This window comes from Micromys minutus (genome assembly GCF_963924665.1).
Source record: "Micromys minutus genome assembly, chromosome: 29".
NCBI lineage: Eukaryota > Metazoa > Chordata > Mammalia > Rodentia > Muridae > Micromys > Micromys minutus.
Genome location: NC_137964.1, coordinates 13,069,942 through 13,085,439, shown reverse-complemented (window position 1 = coordinate 13,085,439; position 15,498 = coordinate 13,069,942). Strand labels below are relative to the sequence as shown.

Genomic DNA, 15,498 nt, shown 5'->3' with positions numbered 1-15,498 from the left:
TAAGAATACAAATCAAACATATTCCTTCAGTTGGTTTCCAAGTATAGTCATTTTAATAGAACTGTCCTAACTTACATGATATTAAGAACCAGATCTCAGTTGGAATGTAGTTTTATAGTCGTATTAGCCTAGCATGGGCAAGGCCCAGGGTTCAATCCCTAGCACCAAAGGGGTAAAAAAATCAGCTTTGCATTCTAAAATTAACTACTTGGGTATCCCCAGCAGAGCACTGAAAAGCTAAACCCTGAGAGGCAACAGCCCTCAGGCAACACTTTCCAGTTGTGCACAGCCCTAGGAAAGACTATGACAGATAATACTGTAGAACCGAAAGTGGACAGCAGGTGCCAGACAGGATGGCTGGATGCTGCCCCAGCAGCCACCAGATACACTGAAGGAAGAAGACAGCATTTGGAAGAGGCCCCCCCCCACCCCCAGCTACCAATACTGTTTCCTAGGAAGCTCCTGCCCACCCCCCAAACTTGGCCTTCTTTGCCTGCTGCAGCCCCAGGCACACTGTCAAAGCCTCCTCCTTGCCAGTCTTCTTCCTCCCAGAGGGAGTCTGCCACTCCTCCAGGAGGGAAGGAATGCATGCAATCAAGCTGAAGGCCTCAGATGGATGTCCAGTGGGAGCTTCACAGGGAAACGTCCACTAACCAGCAAGATTCTGGGTTTGCTTCTACTGGAATGAAAGGTTTGGATGCAGTGAAGACAGACATCTATCAGAAGTTCTGTCTAACAGCCCAGGGAATGTGGTCTCTATTCCATGCCAGAGTAAGCTTGCTGTGGGTGTTTACAGACAGGCACAACATAACAAAATCAATGGTTTGAGAAGATTCGTCTGGCAGCCGACTACCATGGATTTCAACCTGTTTCAAATGGATAATTTTGAAACAGCAAAGATTACAAACTTAAACTTAAGTCGTATGTGTTAGAAAAGACAAGAAGATCTCACCAGCAATAAACAACCCCCAAACCCTGTACGTGTGTGTGTGTGTGTGTGTGTGTGTGTGTGTGTGTGTGTGTTGTATGTGTGCATGCACACACAAAGATTTCATTAAAGTATCATCAAATTATGGGATGACAGCATAATTGCATACCAACACAAAGCCATGCAAAACAACTGCAAGCCACTTCTAACACCCTGACAATGACCTTCAACCATAACTGGTAATATTCTTCCTTTTCCAATCCCACTTTGTGCTGACAAACCATAGATGCCAGGGTTGAAGACAATAGTGGACAAGGGTAGAAAAGAAAGGCAATTCCTTCCCTCTAGAACGACCAGCTTCAGGTGACACTGTAGCATGGTAGAGCCAGATAAAGCACCTGAACACCCCATGGGTCCCCTGTGCTCACTGCAAAGGTTGTGGTGGACCTCATCACTTGGAAGAGGCATCTAACAACAGCCTCTTCCTGTCTGACTTCAGGATTCTCACACTTGCCTCCTCTAAGCAGAAACATGATCCCAAATTGAACCTGTCTCCCACTTGGCTGGAAGATATGAGAGCACGGGCTGTTGCGAAAGCAAGAAACTGAGGTAAAACTGAAATCGGCAAGCCAGTCAGTCCATGAGCGTCCTGACACTGGCATGAGTGAAGGCTCCCACAGCCTTGATTGCCACCATTTTCTCCAAAGCCTCACAAAACGTAACTACAGCTCTGTTCAGAATTTAATGTCTGTGTGCTGGGATACATAGCTTTGTTTTGTTTCCATTGAAAAGGTCTGAGTACCAGGGGCTGCTCTTAGTGAAGGCAGTCCAGAGCAATATAGCATGGAATCATGGCAGTTCAAGTTCTAGGCAAACCAGTGTGGGGGAAACAGAAAGGAAAGAGCACAGGCTAGAGTTGAGGTACTCCCCTGTAATCACTCCTTGGAAAGAAGCAGGAAGATCAGGAGTTCAAAGGCATTCTTAGCTATATAGCCAATTCCAGGCCAGCCTGAAATCCTGTCTCAAAACATAAAATGGCTGGTTATGACCGCACACCCTGGCAGGATGTGTTGAAGAAGCTGAAATAGGAGAATTAAAACATTAAAAAAAAAAACAAATAAATAGATTGGGCCAGCAAAACGGCTTAGGGGGTGAAAAGCATTTGTCACATAAGCTTGAAAACCTTAGTTTGATCCCTAGCACCCCATTAAAAGAAAACTGACACCAGAAAGTTTTCCTCTAACCTACATGTAGGCACACTCGCTCATGCACGCACATACACACTCACATACATACACACTTCACACATTTAATAATAGAAAATACTTTAAAATTTTTAAAATGTATTTGTTTCACCAGTATCTGTCCAGCCTTATGGAATGATGCAAGAAAACGGTGATCAGAGCAAAAGAATGTGGCCATCTCCAGGGGGGGGGACAAAATTCTTTCCAAACCTCAATTAAAAGGAAAAAGTTGTAATGTCAATCTCCTCAAGTAGGAATTTAAATTTTTATTTACATCTTACCTTATAAAAATCTCAAAATAAAGAAGTACCACAAATACTTAGTTTAAAACACATATACACACACACACACACACACGCACACACACACAGTTGCCATAACACTGAAGATGACAAGATGACGGGCCTGGCAGGGCAGGAGCAGAGCAAGAAATGACAGGCAAAGGTGACAGAGCTTGGGGCTGCTTTGGAAAGGCTAAGGGCGGCTCCACAGTAGCCCTTCCTTACCCATCAGTCCCCAGGCCTTGCTGAGGTTTGCACCTCCTGGCTCTTGAAAATCAAGTTTGCCTTCCAGGCTCAAAAAGATGGCTCAGCCAATAAAGGCACATGCCACCAAACCTGACCACCTGAGCGCCATCTCTGGGAACCTCGTGGTGGAAGGAAAAGCCCCGCTCCCAAGTTGTCCTCTAGCCTTGCCTTTCAGCACTTGTACAACAAATAAATGCAAATAATAGTTTCCTTCTGTATCATTTGCTAACTTAAAGAAAAAAAAAAGGTAAAATTCGTGTGCGTGCGTATGTGTGTGTGGTGTTATGTTGTATGAGCACCTATGTATACAAGCACTCAGTGAAGAGACCAGAGGGGGAAAGCAGGTATCTTCCTCTCTCCCCTCCAACTTGTTTTTGAGACAGGTCTCTCACAAAACCGGAAACTCTTTTGTCTGGGTTCACTAGGAAACTCTGGGATCAGTCTGTCTCCTCTCCCATAACCTGGAGTCCCAGGCGTGCTCCCCATGCCCTGTTCACTGCAAGGGCTCTTACTCACGGAGCCATCTCCCCAGCCCCATTCTACGAACTTTCATCAAATCGTTTTTAACAGAGTAAACATGGCGATAAACCAAAGTACTCGGAGGTCCAAGAGAACAATCTAGTAATAGCACTTAAAATGAGTTCACGTGGCTTGGAATCTTTAAAACACCAAATTATGTTAGAAAACAAAAGTCACAATTTATTAGGGAGAAAGACCCAATTGAGAGAACACTACCTTGCTTCCAGGAGGGCAGCAGGAAGAAGCTGCAGCTTTGGTGTATGTTTTACTTTTTCAGTCAGGGCCTCACTTAGCCCAGGCTGCACCCAAACTCTATGTATTCAAGGACAACCCTGAACTTCCGACCATCCCTCATCCACCTCTCCAGTATGGGAGTGAGCATCAAGGTGCTGGGTGTGGTATGTAGCGCCTGGTGAGGTAACAGGCATTCCAACCAACTTCGGTACATCCTAAGCCCTGCCTTTAGTTGTTTACATGCCGGTTGGATAGATCTGAGAGTCTCTTCCATCTTAAAAAAAAAAAAAAAAAAAAAAGCTGTCAACACCCATTTTAATGACAGTACAAAACAGCATTCTACTGATCATCTTTCTGTAATATTAGATTAAAAAAAGACTAATTTGTTGTCCATTTGTTTCTCCTTCAACCAAACTCAGAATGCCTTGCAAGCAACCATAGGCAACTTTTTACTATGTTAACTGCATTTCCTTATTGAGCAAGCACTACAACAGTAGTGTCGCTCAAGGTAACGTGAAGAACCAGCTACTTGGCAGTTCGGAGCTTAAGCTCTAGTAATTTCCTCCAGCATTAACTGCATAAATCAAATACTTGAAAGCATCCTTGATTTCAAACACGGGTGAACGAAGGCTGCAGACTTGGGTGTCTTAGAAAGGTGTGCTTCCCGGCTCTGCTTCAAGGACGCTCTAGTGGAAGGAAGCAGGACCTAGTCAATTTTCCTCAGAGTGAGTCTCCTGTGTGGCTGTTGCTTCCTTGTTCTGCAGGGTGTCTTCCCAGTAGCCTTCGGTCTGATTACCTTTCCTCTTGTAGAAAGACACCCCCCACACCCTGTGTTCTATTACCCCATTTCCCATGGCCCAAGGCTCTATTAAACACAAAACTCCTGCCAAATGCTTGCGGCCTCCAACAGTAAGGGAGGGAAAAAAATCAGATGAAAATGAAGAAACTGACATCTCTCATTTACTATAACTTCTTCGGGGCTGGGATGGAACTTTTTGATTTTCATATGCTAGGCAATCGATCTACCCACCACCCACAGCCCTAAAAAATTCCATTTGTCTGTTTTTCAGACACGGTCTCACTGGAGCTCACTGTGTAGACTGGGCTGGACACAAACTCTGTGCCCAGTGCCAGATAAAAGGTGTGTGTACAACCATTCCAGGCATTACCTTAAAAGTTGAAGAGGTCCCATGTTTACCCTCGTATTTTTTTAACTGTATCATTTAATTTGAATGGTGTACATAGCACTTTTTAGGGACTCAGAAGCATTCTGGGTACAGCACCAGAGGCCAACAACACAGGTTCTGTCAATCCCAGGTTCCTTCCTACAGAGATGACCCTTCCCTGCCAAGCAATGCTCTCCTCACCAACTTTCTCAGAACTCAGGTCAAAAAGAGAGACAGAGCTAAGTACAGTGGTCTGTGTCTATAATGATAGCATTGGGAAGTGGGGACGAGGCAGGAGGATTGCTGTGTTTAAGGCCAGCTTGCACTATAGAGAGCCTAACATTAAATTAATAAATAATTTAAAAAGTGCAAGTAAGGGCTCAGTGCAACTAAAAAAAGCCAACACATGATCGAGACCAACAACTCCAAATGACCCTTAGAAAAAAATCCAGTAATTCCACACACAGGAAAACCTGACTTGGAACAGGTCAAGGCCACCAAGTGGCTTTCAGGAGCACACCCTCAACAACTTAAAAGAAAACTGTCAAACAATTCTCCAGACTATGGCACTGATGTGGTTGTGAAATGAACCCCAGACCAAGTTCATTTTCTTCAGACTTTCCGTGAAAGATTCCATCAGTGTGTGTAGGATCTTTAGGCAAAGTAACTTGTCACTGAACTTAAATCACCATTAGGCTATCATAAAATAAACCTATTCTCCCATTAAAAAAAAAAAAAAAAAAAAAAAAAAAAAAAGTAGTGATGTATGCCTTCTTTAACCCCACCACTCCAGTAAGCTAAGGCAGGCATATCTCTTGAGTTCCAGGACAGCCAGGGCTATGGAAAGAGACTCTGTCTCCGAAAAACAAAACAAAAGAGTGATCAATTATAGCCTCTAAAACTCTTTTTCTCTCAGACATGACTAGGATGTCCTGGTGAAGAATAATATGGGGTAAGCCTCTCTTCAAATATCACCAACAAAAATGAATAACCACCAGCAGTAAGTGTCCCTCACTTGGCTACGGTCAGATTCCTGTGCTAGAGTCCAAGAGTCCCACCTGTTTCCAATTAGATACCAGGATTGCTGGAGTGTTTAAACTACGTTCGCTTGCTACTTACACAAAACAAGTCTTCCAGGTTTTTCTGAACAGTTAAAATATGTTAAAATAAGATTAAGGGTCTGGTTTAAACAATCAGAGGCAAGGGAATTTCAACTGAAACCAAAACTATCTCTCTGCGGCAGCAATAACCCAGAGCTTCAGACAAAACAAACGGACGAGGTAGACACATTTCTGCTGCTGACAATGACTAATAAAAATCAGACTTTCCTTGGGAAGGGCAACTATACTTTAAAAATTTAAAATAATCCCTATAGTCACTTACAATCCTGTATATCAGAATAACTTACTACGGTAGCTTTGACCAGGCATTAGTGTTATGGTCCAGCAAGATACATAAAATTTTTGTAAACTATAAAAGAAACCAAGAGCAAGAATGGAGCCTGTCTCTGAAAGGTTTTTCCGTGTGATTAAACTTCTCCAAAAAAAAAAAAAAAAAAAAACAAATGTTCCCCTAACAAATCTATCCTTCTTTTGCCCCACTGTGGAATGGAGACATAGGACTTCTATCTCTGGCCTTGTTTTTCTACAACCTCAGGAGAAGCCCTGACCATCCGTGGAAAGCTCCTGACTACTGGTAGCTTTTCCTTGTCTATCAACTGAGAAGGGACTTTAAAACTTAAACCTCTTGGGCTCATCGGGGCTGCCCAGACTGCAGGGCAGCTAGAAGGACCAGAAGAGAATAATTCTTGGGTAGACAGCTGTTGTCCCTCCTTCCAACGTAGACCTGAGGTGCCGCCGATGGAAGACAGGCCAAACAGCTTCCACGCACCCAACCCCATCAAGAGCTACTGCATTTATTTTATCCTTGCACTGACTTGTGCCTTTCAAAAAAAAGAAAAGAAAAGAAAAGGGTTTCACCCAGGCAAAAGCTTTGAGCAACTGATAATAACCCTTCCCACACCCAGACTCTTAAGACACCTATATTAAAAAAAAAAAAAACAGAAATGGGCCCTGCATCATTTGCTTGTTCATTGTCCTATCAAAGGCACTAAATGGGATCTTTTAATTGAAATTATATACTTATTACAAGAAGCAGTGTTGGGCTACAAACACCAATGTGAGCGTGCCCAGAAGTGGAGGGGAAGAAGCAACCAGAAAACAGACTCACAGCAAAAACTGAGTTTGCTTTTTAACTTGAGGAGAAAACATTCTGGAAATTCACGTTTGCAGGGGATTCTCAGAAAGAACAGGTCACACTACAGTGAAAGGACTCCAAAGGGATACAGCCACAGGCAGGCCCCATCCCCCAAAAGTCAGAGCTCCACTAACCCAAAAACAAGTTCTAAGAGTTAAATATACCTCTTTTCAAACATGTATTTAGAGATAAATTTATACAATGGTGTTTCTCTTTTTGGAAAAAAAAAAGTTGGTTTTTACAAGTCTGGGACAGGATCAAAACTTGTTCAACTAGTCTTAGCAACACTAGGGCACTCTTAACTTTTTGCAGGACAAACCTTGGTTGGGGATGAGAAAGGAAACAGGCCAGATTTCAGAATGGGGCCAGACATCCATTCCAAGTTCCCAGGTTGTCTTAAGACCCAAGAAACAAGGGACTAAGAACATGGCCTTCCCAGAGTGCAGCAGGGTCCTACCGCTCCTTACTGAGACCATCGGTGAGAACAGAGGAACCTCAACCAGATACCAACTCAAAATCCCTGGACCCATTTCCAGAGAAAAGAGCAGCCCAGACTTATACTTGCCCTTTGGTATTCCAAGTTCAAGTAAAGCCTTCAAACTTGCCATCCAGGGAAGCAGCTGAAACCACCTAAGGCCAAACCATTATCTATCAAAAGGCAATAGGCTCCTTAAGAAGAACAGAGCTTAAGCAAAATGTTTTTGTTTGTTATTTCTTTAAGGTCAGCATAAAGTTCATTCACGTCAACCATAAGGGAAAGTTCAATAAAGCCATTTGTTTAAATGTCCTCAAGATCCCCAGGAACACTAATCCATTAGTGGGGTAGGCAGGGGGGGGGATACTAATATACACCGAGTTCATAAAATCTAATAATTCTCAAAATCATTTTTCTGGACTTCTTTGGGAATGCTTAATAAAAGAACGGTACTGATATTAAACTAGAATGTCACATGAGGGGGGTGATATTTAAGGTTTATTTCTTAAAATTCCACAACGGGTTTTACAGTAAGCACAGGAATTAAATTATGGTAAAAGAGAGCTATTTCTACTAAAATAGGGTAGACCAATTAATCAAAAAATGCCATCCCTCTGTGTTCATTACATTCAGGAATCTAATTTACACAATAGACGGTGAAGTAATCCATTTTAGTCAATAAATACTCAAACTTCTTTAAGCTTTAATCTTATCAGAAATACATATTTCACATAGTCTTCCTAGTTAAGAGAAATGGGAGGAAATTTCATAACGAGTATGAGTCTGCCTTATCGTCCTCACGTAGTCAAGGGCAGAAAGAGCAAGCAGTTAAAGTTGTTTCACTCCACTTATAGACGTTTTAATCCAATCGGCTTCGTTATCTACAGGCCTACATGTGGAGTTTGTTTGTTTCAGACTCCTAAGGGTGCTGTGGGTTAATAACGATCACCAATCCTCCGGGTTAGAAAAGTTCACTCAAGTTCATGTTCAAGCACACTTTAGAGTTGGGAGCAAAGGCAGTCCCCTCGAGATGTTATGGAACATCACGCGCGCACGCACGCACACACACGCGCGCGCGCACACACACACACACACACACACACACACACACACGAGTGCAAGGCTGCCTCTATGGACCACAAGACTGTCCCCTTACTCTGGTGTCCCCAGTGATCAAAGCTCTGAGGGCTCATTTGCCGCTCACCTTCAACTTGGCTCCGGCTACGCACAACATCCACCTGGCAGAATCCCGGGGCTGTCCAGGCGCCGCGAACGCGGAGCTAGCACTAGCAGGGAGGACCCCGAGGGCGAGCAGCTGGTTCCGATGAGGGGTGGCAGGCAGAATAGTATCCTCTGGGCACGCAGGCAGCTCCGCCGCGGATTGGGAAGCCCCAATCCCATCCCCTCGAGGCGATGGGGAACCACAATCAGTCTCCTTACAGTCCAGCGGGGCCCCCGGGGCTTTGCTTTCGAGAACCGGGTTGGAGAAGGCAGCTTGGAGCGGACCTGCCGCACGCTCCATAGCTCCGGGGGGCCCTTTGCAGAGAGGACAGAACACACCCCTCCGCGAAAGAGTGTGAGGGGCTGGAGTGATGCAAGCGACCAGTCACCGAGGGGGAAGCCCTGGAAGCCCCTGAGATGCGCAGCTAAGTCAGTCTGCACCGATAGGTGACCCGGGAGAAAAAGTGCCCCGAGACCGGGTCACGCAGCGGCCTGCGCTCGTTGGAAAGTTGCAGCCTTCCTCCCGCACCTTCTCCCTTCTCCGGGGCCGATCCCACACTCTGCGAGACCCACCGGCGTCCCCCCCGCAAGCCAAGTTTTTCCCTTCCAAAGCTTCCCCCGCAACCCTTTCCCGGGAAAGTCCCCGGGCGCAAATAAGGGGGACAGATCCAGCTCCGCAGTCACTTTCACGCAGCAGACACACAAAAGAGCGCGGGGCTTGCGGGTTGGCCCCGGGACGTAAACAAACGGGGTGGGGGAGGGACCCGCCACACCGGGTAGCTGGTCCCCAGGCCGGGTCGACACCGGTTGACAATCCCTTACGGGAGTAGTGGAAAGAGGAATGGTGGCGGCTGGGCCCAAGGGGACGGACCGAGGAGCAGCCTGGAGCTCCAAGCCACCCGCCGTCTCCACGACAAGGGGCCACCCGCCAGCCTGGCCGTCGCCGCCGCCGCCAGCCGCCGGTGGCCGATCTGACCCTCCCCCGGAGCCGGCGGCACCACAGCGCCACCAGCTCCAGCTCCGCCGCGCCGGCGGGGCAGTGGCGGCGGCGGCGGCGGCGGTCCGCGACTCTCTCCTCCAGGAGACAGAGGAAAGAGAGAGAGACAGGCGCTTCACCCCCCACCAGCAACTCCCCACAAACTTTCCCCGGGAATACGCTGGGGCTGAGCCGGGGGGAAGGAAGGACGTGACTGGCGCGAGGGCGACTAGCGTCCCGCAGCTCCCCTTATTTGCAACCCCGCCACCCCTCCAGAGCCACCCCGTGGCGCGTCCCCCTCTTTAGCGCGCGCGAGTTCCCACTGAGCCCCCGTGGGGGGGGACCGCCGCTCCCCCCTCCTTTCCACCGGGGTCCCGCGACAACGACAGCGCGCCGGGTCGGCGACGGCGGCGGAGAGGACGAAGAGGATGATGATGGCGATGATGGTGGGGAGGAAGACACCCTCCGGGGTTGAAGGGGGCAGACACCGGGGGGCAAAGATGTTGGTGGCGGCTGGCGGCTCCGGCGCCATCTTGGGCTGATCGATGAATTGAACAAAGAGGATCAATTTCTGATCAAGCCAAGTGATCAATGAGAGCCGGGGAGCCCGAGGGACTCGTCGCCGACTCGGCCCCGCTCTTCTCCCGGCACCCCCCTCCTGCTTTCCCCCGTCGCCTCAGCACCCCCGCCAGGGCCCTGGCAGCCCAGAGTGTCACCCTCCTTCCTGAGGGAGGCCGCGACCGCCCGCAGCCCTCACCCCCCGGGCGCGAGGCCGAGCGCCGAGAAGCCTGACCTGCAGCTGCTGTAAATCAAAGCGCTTCCAATATTGAAACATCGATCCCACATTGGCCGCCATCTTGAGACATATTGAGACGGAGTGAGAGGCTGATAGAGAGGGGGCTGGAGTTCAGGAGCCGCCAGGAGGCAGCAGGCGGGCGGGCGCCAAAACCCGGCCTGGAGCCGGCCGCCGCCTCAGCCACCGCGGACGCGGACTCCTTCCTCACGGCGCCGCCGCCGCCGCCACCGCCTCAGCCATGGAGTCCGGAGCCTGAGGGAAACGCGGCGGCGGCGGCGGCCTTGACGCGCGCGCGCCGCGCTCGCTCTCCACAGCCCGAGCGCGGGCATCCGGGGCCCTCGCGACCCCTCACCCTTTTTCCCGCGCGCCCCGCCACAAGCCCCCTCCCAGGCCGCGCTGCGACCCTACAGCGGCCCGGCCTCGAGGGGGCGCTGCAGGGTCTCCTCAGGACCCTGCAGCTCACCTAAAGGGTAGGGTGCCCTCCCCAACCCACTCCACCCCGGAAAGGTCGCCGTCGCTGGTGGCCATCGCTTTGGGATAAAGTCCCCCTCGCTCTACGTGGGGACGGTGGGCTGCGCTGCGACAGCAGGGTTGCGGGCGCTGCGCTCCTTTGCACGGTGCGCGCCGAGCGTGCAGAGCCCACCTGCAAAGCCGGCGGCCCAGACCCCACCGGCCATCCCGCGCGCCCGGGCCGCGGATGACCTCACTCCGCTCCCCTGTGCGCTCCAGCTGGGGGACCTCCAGACCACAGCGGTCGGGAACAGTGTTTCATATTCAAGGAAGTACAATTGTGTCGTGGTGAAAGAAGGGGGGTGGGGAGTTGACCACCAAGCCTTGGAGCCTGCGGCTGCTGCCGCCGCAGCTCCCATTCACGTCCTACACACTCGGATGCAATCCCCAACTAGTACCAGGACACATCCGCGAGTGGCAGCGGCCTCTCCACCCTTCAGGGCCGCTCCAGCGTCCTCCAGGACTGGGGCAAGTCTTGGAGCACAGCTCTGTCCCCAACCATGCTTCTGCGACACAACCCAAGAAACTTCCTCTGGGGTTCACACCGCTCCGCGCCTCGGTCTTTGCAGGCAGAAAGTTTGAGAGCGTGCTGTGCACTCGAAACGGAGCGCTCGTTCCCAAGTTTTGGAAAAAAAAAAAGGTTAACATTTAAGCCGGGAGTGGGGGAAGGAAGCTCTCTTTGCTTTTCCTTCTAGCCCCAAAGCGTGCGTTTTAGGATCGTCATCTTTAATGGATTTATTCACACCAGAGAGTTTGCGTTTACAGTAGGAACACAGTGTTTTCACTTTGCTGCACTTCGGTGAACGTGTAATTAGTTAAGACAAATCCCTAAATTCCTTAATCTTGAAAATTATATGTAAATAACGTCTGTATGGAACACCAAACATGACAGTAGGAAATATTTGCTCGCTGAGCCAAGTTTGAGGGTTTAGCTCTGTTCGGTTGCGGTGAGATCGATATTTTTGAAGGAGTTGGAAGGGAAAGTTCCCCCACCCCCTTCCCCGGAGATTTAAAGAATACAAGTGTTCCCGGCTCTTGCAACTACACCCTCTGTGTCCATGAAGCGGTCGGGACCCGGTTGCTTCCCAAGTCGCAGCCTTTTGAGGGGCAGGAGCCACCCGAAGCAGGTGCCTGGGAGCTCGCGGGCGTCAGGAGGCACAGAGCCAACCTCTAGTCTGGATGCGGTGACGCGGCGCCAGGCGGGACGCTGCGGACCTCGGGTGGCCGCAAGCGGCGCCGGAGCCGGAATGCGCGGGCGGCCGCGCTGCAGCTTCGTTCGCACCGCCCAGTAGAGGGCAGCGGCTCCCCGACACTCGGGTCCTCGGGGTCCCCCACCAGCACCCCTGCTCCCAGCGAACGTACCCACCCCAACTCCGCGCACTTGGCCACGCCCTGACCGGGATCCAGGCGGGAAGCAATTCTTTTGCCACCTAAAGCCTCTTAGATCTTAGCCGGTTTTCCCTGTCTGGCATTTTAAAGATCATCTACGCTTGTGCGGTGGCCGGCAAGAATGACAAAAATTGACCTAAAGGTGGCTAGACAAAATGTGCGGGAGCATTAAAAAAAGCAAATTTCCTCTCCTGGGGGAAACGGTCAGGGAAATGGTATGGATTTACCACAGATGTTCTCAATCTAATTATCCTGTCGATCCCCTGGGTTTGAACTTTAAAAACTGAAATATATATGACCTGTGTAATAGTAGGGAAACACATCTGGTTGGAATTCAGAGTTCTGAATCTGCGGCAATATTTTAGATATAAGTTTGACGGGTATTAAATACAATTGTTCCGTTTCTAGTTATGTTTGGACTTTTGCATGTTAACCTGACTTACATTGGGAGGCCCAGAGCTTAAGCTTCATTTAAATAAAATTTAGATTTCTCCTAACAAGGTTTTTGGGTTGTACAAACTTTATTGCTCTCGGCCAGAAAGAGGGGCTGGGGTGGGGGAATAGAATAACTTCTCTGGTGGAACAAAACGTTCTCATTTCAAAAGATAATTCACTAACCAAAAATCATCTTGGGTGAATGAAGTAATAATGCAAAGGCTTGTGACAAGATTTTAAAGAGGGCATTTAAGATGTCTGGAACAAGTATTGTCATCGAAGAAGAACTTAGGGATGGTGGGGTGGTTCAGTGGGTAAAGCACTTGCTGTTCAAGTATACTTGAGTTCCAGTCCCAGAATCCATGTGAAGGAAGGAGAAGACAGACCCCAAAGAATTGTCCTCTGATCTCTACACACATTGTTATCACTATACTTAATAAATAAAGTGTAATAAAGAGTGAATCACTAGCATCTCAGAGACTCTTTTGTTGCAAGTTCATGCTCATTCAAAGTACTGTGGAACCCGGAGGATGCTTCTGTCTGCATGTGGTGGACTTGCAAGGTTACAAACTGTTGAAAATATTTTTAAAAGGGAAGGGTTTAAGGATTTCTATCTCCATCAACACCCACAAAGATGGCACAATGAGTGATCAGATCCTTCTAGAACCCACTGTGAGAAAGGATGGCTCTGACACAGTACAAAAAAAAAAAAAAAAAAAAACTTGACATATAATTGATATGACTCTGAGGGAAGCATAAGAAAAACAATCCAGAGGCATTCGGTCATTTTGTTGAACGTTTAGCTTCTCCCTTTAGGGGAAGAGCGCTCACAGTTCCCAATGCATGACTAATTGCCACCCCAAGCTTTCCAAAATAAGCCCCCTGTCATCAGATGAGAGAGCTGATCAAAACGATATCCATTCCTGGCACTTTTGTTATCCAGCTTAGCACCGGAGAGGACAGCTGGGGAAGTAATGCAGGAGCCCAGAATTCCTGAGTCTTCAGTGGATGCTGCATTACTGCCCAGAACAGGAAAATAAAATAGGGTTGGCTGGCATGGCAGTGCACACCTGCCATCCCAGCAGGAGGTAAAGGCAGGAGGAGACATTCATGGTCATATATATGGAATTTGAGGCCAGCCCAGTTCTATGAGACCCTGCCTCAAAGGCCAACAACAACCGAAAATAATAATAGTGAAGAACAAGGGCAAGAATGTATCACAAATGTATCACAGTTTCAGTAGGTCTGAGAAATGTTACAGAACATTGTAACACGCCTCAAGGACTTCACCTTTGCTTGCTCTGCTGGCATTGAAGACTCTACCCTGGATGGCAACTAGGTTTGGTTTATAAAACCCATGAAAGGGAAAGTTGGTGAGTCTCTACAGGGTAATACCTGCAAAACCAACCGATCCTCCCTAAGTAAATGCAAACGTGTTTGAGGCTTTAAACACTCCAGTGGAGTCACTGTTCTTTCAAACTGCACCTAACACCTTGAAAAAAATTAGCCATCAGGAAGCACCTCCAAGTTGGGCTTGGTGATGCATTCCTGTCATCTACTCAGCCATGAGAGAGAGGGGCCAGAGGACTGTCACAAATCCAAGGACATCTTGGGCTACACGTTGAGGTCCGGACTAGAGCTACAAAACAAGACCCTATCTAAAAGAAAGATTTTCCTCTAAACTGAAAAATGTCTTATATTGAAAGGAGTTATTTAAAACAAGACAAAAGCTCCCTCAAAGAATCTTAATCTCTTAGGGGGAAAAATCTTTATGGACTGATTTCTTTACCAGACTAAAATCATCATAGTAATTCCAAAACTTTCTAAACTATATGTGTCAAAGGAAAAACACAAAGCTCATTCTAAAGCCTTAATTCTTTTCTTTAGTGTTTTAACACCAAAGTAGAACTGGTTTCAAATAGCTTCCATCCAACAAGAAACATTACCTGAGTTTGATCCCTAAGTCCCATAAGATAGACAAAGCAATCTACCTCCAAAATTTTTCTACCTTCACATGACTGCTATGGCACACATTCCCACACACATATCATACACACATACATGCACATTAATAATAAAGAAATGAAAAATTTTCACATAACCATAAACAATGCACAACTCTTAAAAACTACCCCACAGGGGCTGAGTCTACTTGCTGCTCTTACAGAGGACCTGAGTTCAATTCCCAGCACCTATTTCAGGCAGGCAACTAGCTGTTACCCAGCTCCAGGGGTTCTACCCTCTGAAGGCACCTATACACTTATTCACATACCCTACAAACACAAACATATAGTTAAAAATAAAAGTCAGTTAAAATGCACATTGTAATGTATTCATTGTCATAAAAATGATTTCTATACATAGTAAGTCATACGGAAAAAATCTGAATTTTACAAATATAGAAGTTCAACTGGGCAGTGGTGGCACGCTCCATTAATCCCAGCATTGAGGAGACAGAGACAGGTAGATCTCTAAGTTCGGGGCCAGCCTGGTCTAATGAGGAAGTTCCCAGACATCCAGAGCTGCTCAGAGAAATCCTGTCTCAACAAACAAACAAACAGACAGAGGAAATCGAAATTATCTCAAGTTATTTATTTAAAGAATCTGTCAATGTCTTTAATCCACAATTATCTAAGACAAGCCAAATTTAAAAATTGGAAGTTTTGAAACACTTCCAATTTGTAAAAGGCCTTTTCTTTAAATCAAAACATGAATAACAGAAGTGTGTGTGAGTGTGTCCGTGTGTTGTGTGTGTGTGTACATGCATGAGTGGTATGTGTATGTGTGTGTGTGTGTATATGTGATATGTGTGTTTGTGCATG

At 47.6% G+C, this 15,498-nt stretch overlaps 1 protein-coding gene across 10 annotated transcripts in view; it reads right to left on the bottom strand.

The window, feature by feature from the left end:
- Positions 1–10,449, bottom strand: part of CUX1 (cut like homeobox 1) — a gene marked incomplete at both ends in the record, with an annotated part of 307,656 nt that extends 297,207 nt beyond the window's left edge. For 8 of the 10 annotated variants that reach the window (XM_080941110.1, XM_080941102.1, XM_080941104.1 and 5 more), the window contains one exon: positions 10,340–10,449. In XM_080941110.1, the coding sequence (XP_080797236.1) occupies positions 10,340–10,402 (63 nt within the window). Of the gene's footprint in view, positions 1–8,553; positions 8,872–10,339 lie in introns of those variants that run through there. The other 2 variants (XM_080941101.1, XM_080941103.1) reach the window with 1 other exon arrangement.
- Positions 10,450–15,498: the final 5,049 nt, after the last annotated feature.